Genomic DNA, 16,461 nt, shown 5'->3' on the forward strand with positions numbered 1-16,461 from the left:
GGTTTGGAGGGTTAGTTTGGTGGGGGCGAGAGATAGAGGGTGGGAAGAAGACTGTATGCGAATATTCTTTCGTGCATGCGAGTGTGTGCATGTGTGTGTGTATAATTAGGTAAGTATCAGTTTGAAGATAGCAAGTAGCTGAGAGGGCATGCCGAAACTCACTCAGATATGCTCTTTAAATCCTCTTTAACTCCTCTCCCTTTTGCACACCTCATTTATTCACTTATGAAGAACTGAAAGAGCCGTTCATCAAGCAAGCACGTGTGAAAGTTTAGAAGATCCGCAAAAAATCATTGAACTCTTTGGTAAACAAAACCCATTCATGATAATCTCCAGCCAATTATTGATGTGTTTGCACTGAGAACTTAGTCTATTCAGTGGGAAAAGCACATTAAAGCGTGACGGTGTGCAACGGGGTCTCTCTTGCAGGTGAAGCACACAGAGTTATTACATAGTTATTAATAAGCAAAAGGGCTGCTGTCCACGTTGCATACTTCAGCACCTTGACATGTACCAACCAACCCCGCCTGCAGGCTGAACAGCGTAGGAACGCACAGCAATCATAACAATCAAAAAATGAAGGAGAGGGAGAAAAAAAGTCTTAAGAGCCAGAGGCGATGGAGATTCTTTTTCGATTTTTGAGTGGGTGGGGTCAGAGACAAATCATTATCAGAACACCTGTCTGCTTCTCACTTTAATATATCAGAGTTGCTTGATCCATCCATTCCACACACAAAAAAAGGGGGGATAGTGTAGATGCATTTTTGGTTGGTAAAGGCTTTCAAAGGGGCAGGTTGTACGTACAAATCTGGCCTCGATGGTGTGATCAAATAAAATGGAATGTGAGAACCAGAGATCTGCAGAAAGTACAGCTGAAAAGTGGGGCAGAAGCTGCCTACATGGACGTGTTAACCAAAGATTAAGGATCTGATAAGTTTGCCAGCTGGCATCAGCGCTCAAGCTCTGGAACACAGAACTTCAGTGGCTTAGCATTAGTGTTGTCTTATTCACCTTTCTAACTTGTTCAAGCATATCATTTTCGTTCTTGTTCAAGCTAACCATTTTTGTACAATTAGGCATTGTTCGACAAGACAGGCGTAACTAAATTAAAGGGGTAGTTTGCCAAAAATGACATTTTGTGATCATTTTTCTCGACCTAATGTTGTTCCACACCTGTATGACTTCTTCGGTGGAACACAAAATTAGATATTTAGAGGAATGTTCAAGTTGCTGTTTTCCATACGTTGAAAATGAATAGTGACAAAATCAAAACTTAGTGTTATTATTAAATCACAAAGGCTGTGAATTAATTTAATTCTGATCTCTGCAAGCTCTGTTTAGAGCGCTTATAATATGCATTTGTAACACAACACGCATCAACAATCTCTCTAAATTTGTAAGAAGGCGGCTGTTTAAAATCCCCTGGTGCTTTACCACCGAAATAAAAGCTCCATGGTTTGTTTGAAAGCAAAAAATGAAGACAACCATAAATATTAGTATTATAATTTTACAGCTGGACTGTAAAACTGTTATTATATGGCTCACTTATAATACTTTTGCTGTGCTTTTTTGAACTTTTTCTGAACTTTCAATATACAGAAGACACAGTGTGAACATTCATCAGTATGTCTCCTTTTGTGTTCCACAGAAGAAACAAAGTAATAGTGGTTTGGAATGGGTTTTTCATTTTTGGCTGAACTATCCTTTTAAATCTTGTCCTCCAGCATGTAAACACTTCAATGTTTATTTGAACAGTTATTGAAACTAGCTTTATTTTAAAACATGATTCCTTAAACAGCCCAGAGATAGACATGACAAATGCAAACATATTAAGGTATTATTCAGAGAAGTATTTTACACTGACACATAATGTAGAACATGCTTCTAATGCATTTGCCATCTTTCACAATTTTCAGTAGTCAGTAGTACAAATATATACTTTAGTATTAATGTAGAAAAGCAAACCTCCCTGTCCTCCCACTAAATCTAAATAGTAATATATCATTTATCGGGAGGGCAGAGAGAGTGAATAGGTGATCACATGTCTTACTATAGTTGGAGCCAGAGGAAGTCGTATGTAAACAGCCGTTTGTTAAAGTAGAGGTGATAGTGAACAACTTTGGCATAGACCTCCACACTTTGAAATGCATGCTCACATACACACACACACACACATCCACACAACCACCACAAAGCTCAAGCCAAGTTTCAGTCCAAGTGTTTTAAAATACTAAGTCCCTCTTAAATCAATTATGAGTGTGTAAAGTGTGTTCTACGCCCCCTTCTGGAGAAGCCTCTGCACTGCAGGTCAGTCTCATGTAGCTAGGCGCTTCGCTTGCTTCAAGGACCAGCACACAAGGAGGAAAGAAGAGAAAAGAAAGAAATACATTGTTTAGACACCTCCTCCATCAGTTAAAAGTGAAGTATATATTTTGATATACATTGCAATAGTCCAATTTTAGTTTAATATGCAGAGACAACTATAACTAGTCTTATTTTATTTTGAAAAGATATACAAGGGCCAGGTCAGATCACAGAAGCGTTCACACCACAACCACCACATCACATCGAGAAAGAGAGCCAGGTCTATTTCTAAACTATTTAAGTAAAATACATAAAATACAATTTACTGTAATTAAAAACAATAGAGACCATAACCACCACAGACATAAAGGGTGAATCTGCCAATATTCAGAATTGTAGTATTTCAATGGAACAGTTGGTATGGTTTTCAACTATTACATATGATCCCCCATAATCTTGAATATTTGGTTGCGTCATTGCTCAGAAACCAGTGCACATAGCCAAATACACACTCTGACCTCAACCAGAAGCAGAGTATCACCCTAACACATATTTTCCAAGAAAGTGGGTTGAAAAATGTTTTGATCTTCTTCCCTCCTCAACTTTTCAGAACATGTGGAGTACATAAACCAGGGCAGCAAAAAAGTAATACAGAAGTATTTGCTCTACTTCTGCTAGAGTCCTGGAACTGTCTCACATTCATTTAAAAACTTTCATGTTTTTGTGATGTTGGAGAGCAAAATAGCTCCAGGAATTGGATAAATGGATGTCAAATCAGTGTTGTTATTGTTAACTTAAACTATCAAAAACATTTTTAATAGCTGTAACAATATTTCTGGCTTTCTCCCTCAGCCTTGAGGGTAAATTTAAACTGCTGCATATTGTGATTAAGAAACGCTTTTATTATTCTTAATCTCTGAGCTCTCTGTTGTGAGTGTTAATGAGAGGAAGCGTGGCTCACTGGAGGGTGTGGACTTCACCATGTGCACTGACCTCACCTAAGAAGCATCCTGCCACTCACCAGCAAGGCCTCCTGGTTATCAGCTAGAGCCTGCTTAGCCAGGTAGCGCTCCCGCTTGATCTTCAGCTCCAAGGACTCAGGGATGTCTGGAACCATCCAGTCGATGGCACGCAGGACGAAGAACACCACATGCTGAAGATGTGTACACACACTTATTATTAAGATGACCACAAAATAGAAATAATAATTAGTAGACGATGATAAAGAAACTGTAATCAATCAGGTTATTGTATAGACAATGTAAACTGCATCTGCAACCCATTTCACTTTCGTAATGTGAGATATTTCATCAAATTCACTTCCTAGATCTTACTCTCTTATATTTTATATTCTTATATCTTACTCTCTTATATTTTTATCTTATACTCACTTCTTAAATCTCTTTATTTAACTACTAATTTCTTTTTCAGTTTCCTGAAACCACATAAGAAATGTTTTGGTGATACTATTAATAAGGTTTAACCTACTTTTCATTTCTTGTCAATGTTTTCCATTTTATTTGATTTATTTTAGTGCTGTTGTAACATAAAGGTTTTTGTATACATATACACACATATATATATATACATATATATATATATATATATATATATACATATATTTATAAATATAATATATACACATATTATATAAACAAAAACTTTTATGTTAGTTGTGATTAATCATGATTAATCAATTTGACAGCACTCATTTTAATATATTTGATTAAATCATGTGGATTTTTTACTTTTATTCATGCATTTGTTTATTTTGCTTATGTATACGTTTATTTTCCTTGTGTTTGTGGTGCTCTTTAATGTTCTCCTGAAGGTGTTTGTACAATATAATTTCTGTTTCTTTCATTTAAAAAACCCTGAGGATTTTCAAAAAACACTAATGTAGACTGGGATCCAATTTTATCTAGGAACTGACTGGATGATGAATAGTTGGTGTCACCTACTTAATTTTGATTTAATGTTGACTTTAAATGGGTTACAGTGTATTCTGGGAAGCTTAAATTCAAGAACGAATCTGACTGTGATGTGGTTTGCAGGAGGAAGATCAATGATCACCTCAAAGGCGATGATAAAGCCCAGTCTTACAGCCAGAAGTTCCCAGTACACCAGCTTGTATTTTCCATTTTCATCCCGAAACGCTTTATATCTGACACAAGAAAAGCCGTGGCAAAAAAAAAAAAAAGACCACAAGAGAAGAAAACAGTGCTGAAGAAACACAAGAGAAGAAAACAGTGCTGACAGCTACAATTTTACAGTTCACTGCCTTGATAAGCAATTTTCCAATTGATTAGACCATTGCTAATATGTAAAAAAAAAAAAAAAAAAAAATTACCCATCCTGAAAAGAGGACAAATATATTTATGCTTATTTACAATGCATAACTGATATAACAGAGTCTGATTTCAGATTTCTTACACTGTAGATCAGCATCAACAATGTTACCTGCACGTGGTATGACTGGAGTGGTTGTAACTGGGTGGAGAGTAAGCCAACGTGAAATTGACATAACCATGCAGGTCATTGTTAAACTTGTACTGGTACAGCAGGCGTGGCAAAAAATCTGAGGTAAATGCAATGAGGAAAGCCTGTAGAAAAGAAAAAAATAAAAGATATTGTGGAACCTTATAAAGACAACCTTAATGTAAAGTAACAAGATGTGTAGTTTATATTTCACAAAAACAAATATTAACAGAATGTACCACACTAAAGGTTGTCAAATCTTCAGTCACATTTGCTCTGTGAAATTTCGTGGGCGAAATCCAGACACTTCAATAGTAATCTGGATAATCTGGAGTTTCGCATATGGGCGAAAAAGATCCCCGTGCAGAATTCACTCGTGTTCAAGTTGGTCACGCGAATTTGCCACGTACACCAACAGAAAGCTGCTTGGTTTGAATGTGACTTCTGTGTGAGCAGTGTTTTCTTACATAGGTCAATGGTATAGTTTATTGTCAACATTGTAGCTTTTTTGCCCACAAAATTTCACTTCGAATTTGCTAATGTGACCACACTTTAAGTATCAGAATTATTATAAGTTTGTGATAGAGGTTTTGTGTAGGCGCTCACATTGACTATGACAGACACGTGGGACAGCGCCTCCAGTATGATGAACCACACACCGATGTTCTGGGCTCGCTCTGCCACGGGTCTCCGGTATTCACACACAAACTTATGAGCGTCCAGCCTCACTTCCACCCAGTTATTTAGCAGGGCGAAGAGAGGAGCCAGAGGAAAGGCCGCCACAAAAATGGTGATGAAGCCAAACTGCAGGACTGGCAGCAGTCAAGATTAAAAACTGTAAGGTCATTCATCAAGTGTAGCAAGAATATCTGTACAGAAGTGTCATTTTCATGTAATTCTGCTTAAATAGATAGTTCACCCAAAAATGAAAATTCTGTCATCATTTACTCACCCTCAAGTTGTTCCAAACCTGTATGAATTTCTTTCTTCTGCTGAACACAAAAGAAGATATTTTGGAAAATATGGAAACAAAAATACTATGGAAGTCAATGGGGCCAACATCAACTGTTTGGCTTCTGATATTCTTCAAAATATCTTCTTTTGTGTTCAGCAGAAGAAAGACATTCATACAAGTTTGGAACAACTAGAGGGTGAGTAAATGATAACAGAATTTTCACTTTTGGGTGAACTATCCCTTTCTGTTTTTTCAGGATTCTCTGATGAATACGAAGTTCAAAAGAACAGCATTTATTTGAAATAGAAATCTTCAGAAATGTTTTTTTTTCCTTCTTTGTCATGTCTCATCTTGCCTAGTCCACCAAGTGTTCCAGGACTGACACCTCAAGAAATATCGCTGCATGCTGATCTGGCATCAGTAGCAACACATTCATTGAAGTTCATTAAAGGTGAAAGATTATCATCTTACCAATCTCCAGATACTCGTCGAAAAGACCCTCACATGGAATCAACTCATAGTCCTGCTCCCAACGCTTAGGCTCCTTTGCCTTCTGGGCCTTCTTCACAGATGATAAGGCCCGTTTCTGTCTCCAAGCCTTTATTTTACTGAGAAGCAGAGAGAGAGAGGCAAAGAGAGAATGACACAACTAAACCGAAATACAGTCTTCTTATGATGATGATGATGATGGTGATGATGATGATGATGATGATGGCTCTTCTGAGTGTATTTTTATGTCTAAAATAGAGCTGTGCTCATTTGGAAAGATCCAGTTTTGCCCAAGCCTGACTGTGGTGGTGCATTATTGATAGGGGAGTGCTAAAAGCTTCTCCTGTGTGGCATTTATCCTGCTAAACCACTGGAACTGCTGCCTTAGAGGAGAGATATGCTGCAGAACTGGCAGAGAGACAGTCATCTATCTGCACACTGCACCCTACAATGTTATCTGTGAATTACATCAATCAGTACTCTTAAAGACAGCTATTATTGCTCACATTTACACACTTTCACTCTCGTACACCAGGATGAACGTACACACACTCTTTCTATGATAGTAGGGACTTCCAATTGACTTCTGCATTTTAAGATGGTCATTAGTACATTTTTTTTAGAATGTTTATTAATTATTCAGTATGTTTTCCACAATGTAGACAAAGCCTGACCACACACACACACACACCTCCACAGAAGAGTGCTGTGCCAACTTTGCAGCACTGACCCATAGTGCTGACTTGCTTTTCTCAGAGGACCAAATAATACGATTTAGATTCTGCAGGACTGAGACTTCAGCAGTCTTTTAGTTCAAATACTGTGTGGTTTGCTCTACGATATAAAAAGCTTTTATGGTGCAGCTACAATAAATATGACTTGTTTGATGAAAAGTCGGGCTCTGAGGGAGACACGTACGGGATGACAAACTCCTGAGCGTTGTTGATAAGTTGTTTTCCCACCATGATGATGCAGAGCTGCTCAGCCAGTTCGATCAGACAGCCCCCTGGTCCACACTGCAACCACAGGTACATTTTTTTATACATCTTTTTTAAAAGAAGTCTCTTATGCTAACAGAGGCTGCATTTATTTGATCATGAATAGAGTAAAACAGTTATAACGTGAAATATTATTACAATTCAAAATGTTATTTATTCCTGTGATTCCAAGTTTAATTTATCTTCAGTGTCACATGATTCTTCAGTCACTTTTGATCAATTTAAATAATAAAAATTATTAATTAAAAATAAAGTTATTAAGTTATTACTTATGAACATTAATGTACATATACATTATAGAGGAAAACTTTGCTTCTTTAGTTTTAAAAAACTACATATAAAGTGCAACCTATTGTGGATGTATTGCAACAGTACACATATCCTTTGTTACAAGGCTGTCTGGAATACATGACTCTGATTTACCATCTTTATACAAAATATTCTTGTAAAATGACTGCTAAACTGCATGTTTGAGCATTGTTAACGGAATAGGGAAATCGTATTATGGCATATAACCATAAAACTAAAAGGCAAAGCACTCACATCCTCATTCCGCATCCCAAACAGTTTGCCATAATGACCAGGATAGCCCACAAATCTGCAATAAAAGAGCAATGAAAGTGCCCTGAATATTTTGCCTTGAAAGATACAGCACAAAAAGTTTGCTTTGTTCTGTTAGGCTAGTTTACAGGTTACCTGCCCTTGAAGAAGGCCACATAGAAGGGCGACGAGTAAAAGTTGACAAACTGGAATATGAAGACTTTGAATGTAAAGGCATCTTCATATTGTGTCTGTGTCCTGTGCATTTCTGCAGGGAAAATGGTTTCAGGAACGGCCATATTTGAGTACACAAGATAAATGAGGCTTATCTATACGGCATGTGTGAAGTCTCAAAGCTTTATTGTAATTGCCTCAGAGAGAAAGACTAAGGACTAGAGTCCTAATGGCTTATTGATTCTCAGAGTCACTATGGATGGGCAGGTTCATTACCCTGAACCACAGAAAATGGCAACACTAGCCTGTGCGATTTGATTTAAACCCCTGGGCATGCGTCCCTTTATGGGGTCTGATGTGTGCAGAAAGCCTACCCCATTTAGTGAGCTGTTCTGCCAGGGCTGTGTAGACCTGCCCCATCAGCAAGATCAAAGCCAGATTCACCAAAGTGCTGGAGATATTGGCGATATTCCCAGCCTGGAAGACAAAAGTGTGTGTGGAGTGGATTCAGAGTTCAAGAGCTGCTGCAGGTGCGGAAGAGATTAATGAAATGCTGCATTATGGTAAGTCATCTCATATTTTAATTTAATTCAGATCGATGGGGTGCCCACCTGAGTACGCAGAACAGAACTCCCAGTTTCAAACATCATTACACTCACTATACTGCGGTATATGATCACTGTGACCAAGAAGATCATCACTACAAACAGCTGGGAAAACAGATTAAGAGGAAGGGGAATAGATTTGGGTGAATAATTATGATACATTATCTTCCTTCAAACAGACCAATTACAATTCTGTAGTTCCATTAAATCTCCAGTGGGTCTCACCATTATAACGATGACCATAGAGCCAGTCAGCATGCGTGAAATCCGGGCTTTCTCAGGGAAGTAGGGCTCCTTCACTCCTGTCACTGGGTTCTCCTCCATCGCAGGGGCCATTGCAGAAAACTCAGGACGTGGTGGTTCCTGTCCATTTCCAAAAGAATAACTTGCTATTATTTCTGATCTATACTACCAATTAAATACAAACCCACAAATGTTAGGAATTATTACATAGGAATAGGAATAAAATATTTCTTAATCATTTTTTGTCCTGGTTTCCAGTAAATTATCTAAACATTCTTAAAACAAGCAAAACGTTCTGAGGCAAAATACCTAACTTTTATAAGGACAAGTGTCTTTATGAGTCTTTCCTACCAAAAATAATAATAATTCTGCCATGTGTAACTAGAAAAAGCTCCAAACACATTTTCTTCCCATATATAAAACTAAAAATTAAATCAAGTAAAAAAGTATTTTGAGATGTTTTTCCACAAAACATTTCCACAAAATTTTTCACTTCTGATTTTTCCCACATACATTTTTTTTTTCTTCAGTTCTGATTTTTCCCCCAAATACAAACAAAACAAAAACATTTTTCACTTCTGATTTTTCCCACATACAAAAACAAAACAAAACCATTTTTTCACATTGCCTTTCAGGAATTCCATAATGTTCAGGATACTTTTAAAGGAAAAAGGACCAAAAATGCTGTGTCCATCAAACCTCATCTTCATGGAAATTCATGCAGTCCCAGTGGTGAGCGAGAGTGGCATTCTTGCGTTTCCAGTACTCCAGGAAAGTGACAGCCCATAAAGACATGAACACACTGAAGAAGACGGTGCCAGGATGGTCAAACAGATAACCCACCTAAAGAAGAGTTGTGAATAAACCCAAAACAAGCAGAAAGCCCTAATGTTTAGAGTTCATTATTGGCAACCAGACTACATTCCAAAAGTGAAGTGACTTAAAACATTCCTACATCTTTTACATAATCCATACACATAATATAAACTATACAAACATATTATCAAATGCTACAATATTGTGTCTTTCACATACAGTGCTATGCATAAGTTTAGACACCCATACTAAAGTTGACTAAAAAGAGGAATAAAAAATCATCTTTTGGAAACTGAACTTAATGCCTTAATTTAAAAAATTAGGAAAAATCCAACCTTTAAGGACACCAATTTTCTTTGTGAATGAATAATGTATCGTAAATAAATAAATGTTCTTCCTTAAAATACAGGGTGCATAAGTTTGGACACCCCTATGTTAAATTCCCATAGAGGCAGGCAGATTTTTATTTTTAAGTATTTGTTTTTATTTATTTTTAGGATACTATGCATCCTGATAAAGTTCCCTTGGCCTTTGGAATTAAAATAGCCCCACATCATCACATAGCCTTCACCATACCTAGAGATTGGCATGGTTTTATTTCAGTTAGCGTAATAGCTAGTTTGATTTGCATTGAGAGATGATCTTATGGAAAGTACTCCATGCCAATCTCTAGGTATGGTGAAGGCTATGTGATGATGTGAGGCTATTTTAATTCCAAAGGCCAAGGGAACTTTATCAGGATGCATACTATCCTAAAAAAAAAATAAAAAAAAATACTTAAAAATAAAAATCTGCCTGCCTCTATGGGAATTTAACATAGGGGTGTCCAAACTTATGCACCCTGTATTTTAAGGAAGAACATTTATTTATTTACGATACATTATTCATTCACAAAGAAAATTGGTGTCCTTAAAGGTTGGATTTTTCCTAATTTTTTAAATTAAGGCATTAAGTTCAATTTCCAAAAGATGATTTTTTATTCCTCTTTTTAGTCAACTTTAGCATGGGTGTCTAAACTTATGCATAGCACTGTAGTACCCAATTCAAGCAATTTGAGCCAGGGATGATTACCTTGGCCATGGGACAGATGTCTGACATATTCCAGGGTTTACAGGTTTCACATAGAGGACACATTAGATAGAGTCCTCCACTCTCACAGATTTCCTTCCTGTAGATGGTACATGGAAACAGGCAACAATGGTAGAGCTAAGATGAAAGCAAACATACAGCCTGTGTTTTTTTAAGTATCTGTTTTCATGGTGAAACTGTGTTGATCAAAGAGAAGAAAATGTTAGAAATCTAGTAACCGCACTCTTACTCCATTCCTAACAAAAGCAATAGTTTAGATTTATGTAAAGATCAATAGACCAGAGTGGCAAAGTGTACAAAAGGAATGCTTATAGCATATAGATACAGATTTAGTGCTTCTAATTGTGTCTCTCTTTATGGTTTCTTTCTCTCTCATTCTCATTATTTTGCTTGTTCATTCTGTGGCGTAATCTGCAGCAAATATTTCCAACCCATCACTATTAGTCCTTCAAGTAGATTTGGTAAACAGTTGCTATAGAAACAAATAAAGGTCATAAAGCACATTGATATGAAATTATTTCTCATAGCTTCGAGGAGCACTAAATGTGTGTGTCATGTAGAGCTGCAAGAAGAGCAGCAGCAGAAAAACAGTTTATCGATAGGCTAATACAGGAGAAACTTACGCCGGGGTATTGGATCCCATTGTCAAAATACCCGAAACAAAGACGCATGTCCCAACCAATGCAGCAGGCAAGAGCCAGGCTGTATAAAATCCTGTGGACAAAACAGAATTTGGTTATTTATGGTAATTACAGTTGGTAAATATATTCACAGTACATGGGTTAGTCAAGTCAAGTCAAGTCAAGTCACATTTATTAATATAGCGCTTTTTACAATACAGATTGTTTCAGAGCAGCTTTACAGAGATAACAGGAAAATAATGCAACAGAGTTTGTTTCCAGAAGAAAATAGCGTCACAGTCTAGCTTAAGTAAGTTCTGTGAGGTTTCATTTTTGTTGAAAAAAAGTTATTAATTTAGTTCATTTATATATATGGCCGCTCTGGAGAAAACCGTGATGTCATCTTCCAGCTCAGTTCAGTTCTCATATAATGGTGTTAGATTCCCACGGAACGCAAATGCAGTGAATGCATATCCTGTATCTATATACATAACACATAATTTTATATAAATATAAAATATTTAAAATATAAAAATAATATAAAAAATGTTAGTATTTTAAATTATATTAATATATGAATTTAATATAATAATTTCATGTTATCAAGTGCCACTTATTAATGATTGCTGGAATATGCATTACACTGTCACTCTTGCAATGTCAAGAAAATGGAAACCAAATATGGAAATGTAAATAAGATCTAGTATGGTGCCTACTCACCCAACCAAGCAAAATAAAGTGCAATCTTCTCCCCAAAGTATTCACGGATGTGATCCAGAGGCTGGTACTTACACCATTTTAACCAATTGGACCAATAGTGGTACAGCACCTGCCTCTTGTTCAGCTGATCAGGCTTGATGTCACAACCTGGGAGCTCAAAGGGGCCCTTTGAAGCAGAGAAAAAGCTGAAAGTGTATCAAGCTATACTTTTAGTAAAACGTACATGTTTGAAGCGCATTGCTCACGTGCCTAACCTCATGCAGAGGGAATGCACCCGTAAAAGCCCCCTCGTTCAGCAGACGAGCGACTCCAACTTCTGCACGCTTCCTCCTGCCATATGCAGTCCTCGCTAGGATTTCATACACCTGCGAGGAGCACAGGTGTAAGCAATTATCATACACTCGTAAGTACTCAATACACCATCTTATACGTTATCATTCTTTTTTTGAAAGACCTTGGTGAGCAAAACAGACTTCTTTCAAAAACATTGTAAAAATCTTATAGACCCCAAACTTTTGAATGGTAGTGTACTTAATAACAATTTAATATACCATCTGATACACAGTTCCTGTTTTTTGCACACTCACAATGCGGTGTCTTTGTGTGTTGGTGAAGTAGTTTTCACGATCATCAGAGCCCAGAAACCTAACAAAACAGGAAGCCTAGGTAAATGTCTACATTTACAAATCTGTTTCTGCAAGTAGATAATCGTTTTGTTCACATATAGAAGCAGAGCATAACTTTTCCATTTTGGACTTGCGGAAGGCACACGTATAGTAGTCCACAGGACGGTTGGGGACCGATTCTTTCATGATGTTCGGCACCCAGAGTTTCTGAAGAACTTGAGCAGAAGTGTTGAAGTCTGGGTTAGGCTGTGCCTGTCAATGAACAAGAACAACTCATTTCAGAGCTCACAATTCATTTATTCTAATGCTATTTTGAGCCCTCTGTATTTGCATTGAGAGCTCAGTAGGGAGGTGAACATGAAAACGGATCTGACCTGCAGAGGCGCTCTAAGACATAACTCCTCAGCATAGTACACCAACACATCCCATGGAGCATGGAGCTTCAGATAGTGTATAGTCTTCTTTACACTGGATGATTCCTCCTGATAATAAAGAGAAAACCTTTAGAAAGATCGTAGTAAGTTGCATAAATGGCAATGTGCTAAGAAAATGAACCTTTTCCATCAACAGTCCAGCACTCTGAAGGTTCTGGATGAATTTGTCCCTCCATCGGGCCAGCTGAGCTTTTCTTCTCTCTGACCTGCTCTCCTCCTGTGCTGCTTCTACTGCCTCCTCCGCCGCCTCTCCTTGTGACCGTCCCCGACTTCGACGCTTGCGGCGCACCTTCACCTCCCACACCAGCACAAAGTCTGAGGCAAGAGCGACCAGGGTTAATATGACTACATATTAAGCAAAGTGGTCTGTGAATTTATAGCGCTTTCATCAAACATTACCTATTTTTGCTTGGCCATCTCTGAAGTAGTTGCCTGGGGGCTGAACAGGTGGGCTTGCTGTCCGCTCACAATGAACGTATATGGGGTCATCGTCATCATTAGCTGCAGCATTCAACTATGTTGACATGAAAATAGGCATTAAAGCAACATCATAAGAGCAAAAGAGCTATTGTTCCATCCTTTTTCTGTATTATTGATTTTTTTATTATTATCATCATCATATTTCAGCATTATGTTGCTTTTGCACTACACAATTTTAGCCCTAATTTTCCCCTGGCTGACAGTTAATGGAGATCACCAACAAAAGCCCAAATGATGCTTGCTCACTTGAGGGACAAATCGGTATATGTGAATTAAATGTCACCATGAAATCAAAATCACTTCCCCTCCCTCTTGCTCTCTTCTCTTCTCTAATGATGTGTTTTACTGGCACGAGGGGGGACAATGTGTCACTCACATGAGATCACAGAAATAATAGCAAACAATAACGATCCAATAAATTCCCACTGGAATAAATCAAGTCAAATGATTTGATATCAAATAACATATTTCTTGTTCGTGAAGCCATTTACCTATATACGAGGGGGTTGGGATTTTGGGATTTTTAATGTCGATGAGTGGAAAATCAAGGCTGAAGTCGTGTAGCTTGTGGGCGGCATAACCTGCTAAATATCTCTTTGGCATTCATGACATTTCTCAGATTGTGTCATTGAAAATGTACATATACTGAAACAATCATCACTCACGAGCACCGATTTGCCTCCGATTTAAGCAGTTTGTCAGCAAACTCCATTAACTGTCAGCGAGTACAGAAAATCAGGGAGAAAATAGTGTGGCATGTGGGTGGCATTAAATACCTAGACCTGTCTGTGAATCATCCTGCAGTATGAAATGTGTTTTGCTTGGAAATGACATCGGTGATGATAAATAGTTGTGTAGAGTGAGAAGAACAGCAATCAGATGAGTTTGAAAGTCCTATAATACGTGGGCAGTTTAAGTTAAGTGCTATTTTTGTTCTCAAAAGAAAATAGTTCCAAACAGAGCCAAAGCATAATTCAACCATTGCGCATCTATGAGCAACACATGGGTTGAATTCAAAGTAATAGGCTCCTGCTTTTATCACTTTGGCCTTATAAAGATTGAGTTTATACCTTGTTAAGCTATTTTCTGTGAATGTGCGACTGAGACTTCAGATTCATTAGCTGCTATATGTAAATAACTAGAAGATTATGTTAAGAATAAGGTGGATAGCCACAGTAGTGGCGTTTCATTAGCTGAATGAATCAGTGTTTTTGAACAAATCGGTTGAGTGAATGGTTTAAATGACTCACTCACAGAGTCTGTCACTTGTCTCCACCTACTGGTGTAAAGATGTAAGCTACAGAAGGAGTCGCTGGAACTGACAATTTGTCTGGAACGCTCAAACACAGACAAGCGGAGTGATACAAAGTGAAAAGTCCCGATGCGGTTGGACTGCTGCTTGGCCAGTCAAATTCAAGGACAGGAACTATATATATATAGTGTTGACAATATGACAAGAATTAGACAACTAAACTATACTGTATGCTTAATCAGACAGGAAAATAAGACAGTTAAGGAAGATTTAACACATTATCAAAAATATATTGGTAATATATCCTCTTTTAGGTCTAGATAACTTGAAGTAACTAAAAACTCCAGGAAAACCACCAGGTTGCTTAATCAGCAAAGCCATATGCTAATTAGACAGCAATTTTAACACACAACGAACAGCTCTGCAATGAGTTTGGTGATATTGTTACACAGAAACTAGGACTCTTGTTTTGATGAAAAAATGTATCTTATAAAGTATGTATCCGAACACCATGTTACAAAACACAGATCTGTTCACTCACATATCTGGGAGGGATGAAGCAACCATTTTGCACGCTTCCATAACTGTCTGGAACATGGGTCTCGCCGCTGTAGTCCAGATCCAGCAGCACCTCCCGGTCCATCAGCACCTCAGTGTTCCTCTTCTTCAGCATGAGAATCCCACAGTCACAACCAGATGCTGAGGTGAAGCTAGCAGAGACTATGTCGTTTAACTCCCATTCAGAGCTTCAATAGAACTGATGTATGTACACAGTCCCACGCTCCAGTCCAGACACTCCTGCAGAACATCAGTGTCCAATAAATTATGCACACAAATTAAATTTGAGATAAAAGTGTAAGTGCATTCCCCGTAGAAGAGCTGGAGGAGGGGAGACAGAGGAAATGCATTAAGTGCCTCTATAAGCGGATGAGACCAAACCAGGGCAGAAGTGGGTCTGCAGCATCTCTTCTCTCTCTCTCTCTCTCTCTCTCTCTCTCTCTCATTCACTGCATCCCTGTCTCCTCAGCACTCCAGAGGGACACTTACCGTAACTCCTGGAATATGAGTCACTTGTTTTCTTTCATCTTCAGCAAGAAAAGACATGTAAACACTTTGAATGCATAAATCCTGCTTCCTATTAAGGATAGATTCTACTGTACTATGCAAAACATTGTCACATAAATCCATAAACGCTTGAGACTCTGGTGATGAGCAAGTATTTAATGCATCAGAACTGCACATAAATCCAGTTTCAGACAGACTATAGATGCGCTAAATTTAGTTTCAGAGTGTACATAAATCTTGTTGCCAAAAGGGGTAAATTATCTATTGGAAGGACAAACCATCACAGTCTAAAACCCTTCAGTGCAAAGAACTCAAGAGGTCAAATTTCACATTGGATATTGAAACATTGCCACCTGAAATTTAGTCACAGACGAATATTGCTCCCAGCTTTAGTTGCATATTCACTATATGCATTGTGTATATATCTGATTTGCACTAATCATTAGCACTTAGCAATTCAACTCTGCCATTAGCTGTTTAGAATATATTTGCAGACTTCTGGGTCAGTCTTAAGTGCTGCATGCTTGGCTGAGAGCCACAAATAGCTTAGATTTCTCATTATTCAAGTGCAAG

The 16,461-nt window shown here is 37.8% G+C and overlaps 1 protein-coding gene across 2 annotated transcripts; it reads right to left on the reverse strand.

Annotated features, from left to right (window-relative positions):
- Window positions 1-1,749: 1,749 nt before the first annotated feature.
- Window positions 1,750-15,807, reverse strand: ano11 (anoctamin 11). 2 transcript variants are annotated; one of them, XM_079849156.1, is made up of 23 exons: window positions 15,365-15,807; window positions 13,491-13,605; window positions 13,213-13,406; window positions 13,032-13,139; window positions 12,773-12,909; window positions 12,619-12,676; window positions 12,286-12,396; window positions 12,032-12,197; window positions 11,315-11,405; window positions 10,674-10,770; window positions 9,486-9,629; window positions 8,769-8,906; window positions 8,550-8,648; window positions 8,313-8,415; window positions 7,921-8,032; window positions 7,768-7,822; window positions 7,145-7,242; window positions 6,209-6,345; window positions 5,389-5,594; window positions 4,765-4,907; window positions 4,378-4,468; window positions 3,326-3,457; window positions 1,750-2,338 (listed from the first exon to the last, which is right to left on the reverse strand). In XM_079849156.1, the coding sequence occupies exons 1-23, from the start codon at window positions 15,494-15,496 to the stop codon at window positions 2,315-2,317; spliced, it is 2,691 nt and encodes an 896-aa protein (XP_079705282.1). In that variant the 5' UTR covers window positions 15,497-15,807; the 3' UTR covers window positions 1,750-2,314. The 2 variants fall into 2 exon arrangements, with proteins under 2 accessions (XP_079705282.1, XP_079705283.1); XM_079849157.1 differs by having other exon boundaries at window positions 12,773-12,903; window positions 15,365-15,763.
- Window positions 15,808-16,461: the final 654 nt, after the last annotated feature.

This window comes from Squalius cephalus, assembly GCF_949319135.1.
Source record: "Squalius cephalus genome assembly, chromosome: 18".
NCBI lineage: Eukaryota > Metazoa > Chordata > Actinopteri > Cypriniformes > Leuciscidae > Squalius > Squalius cephalus.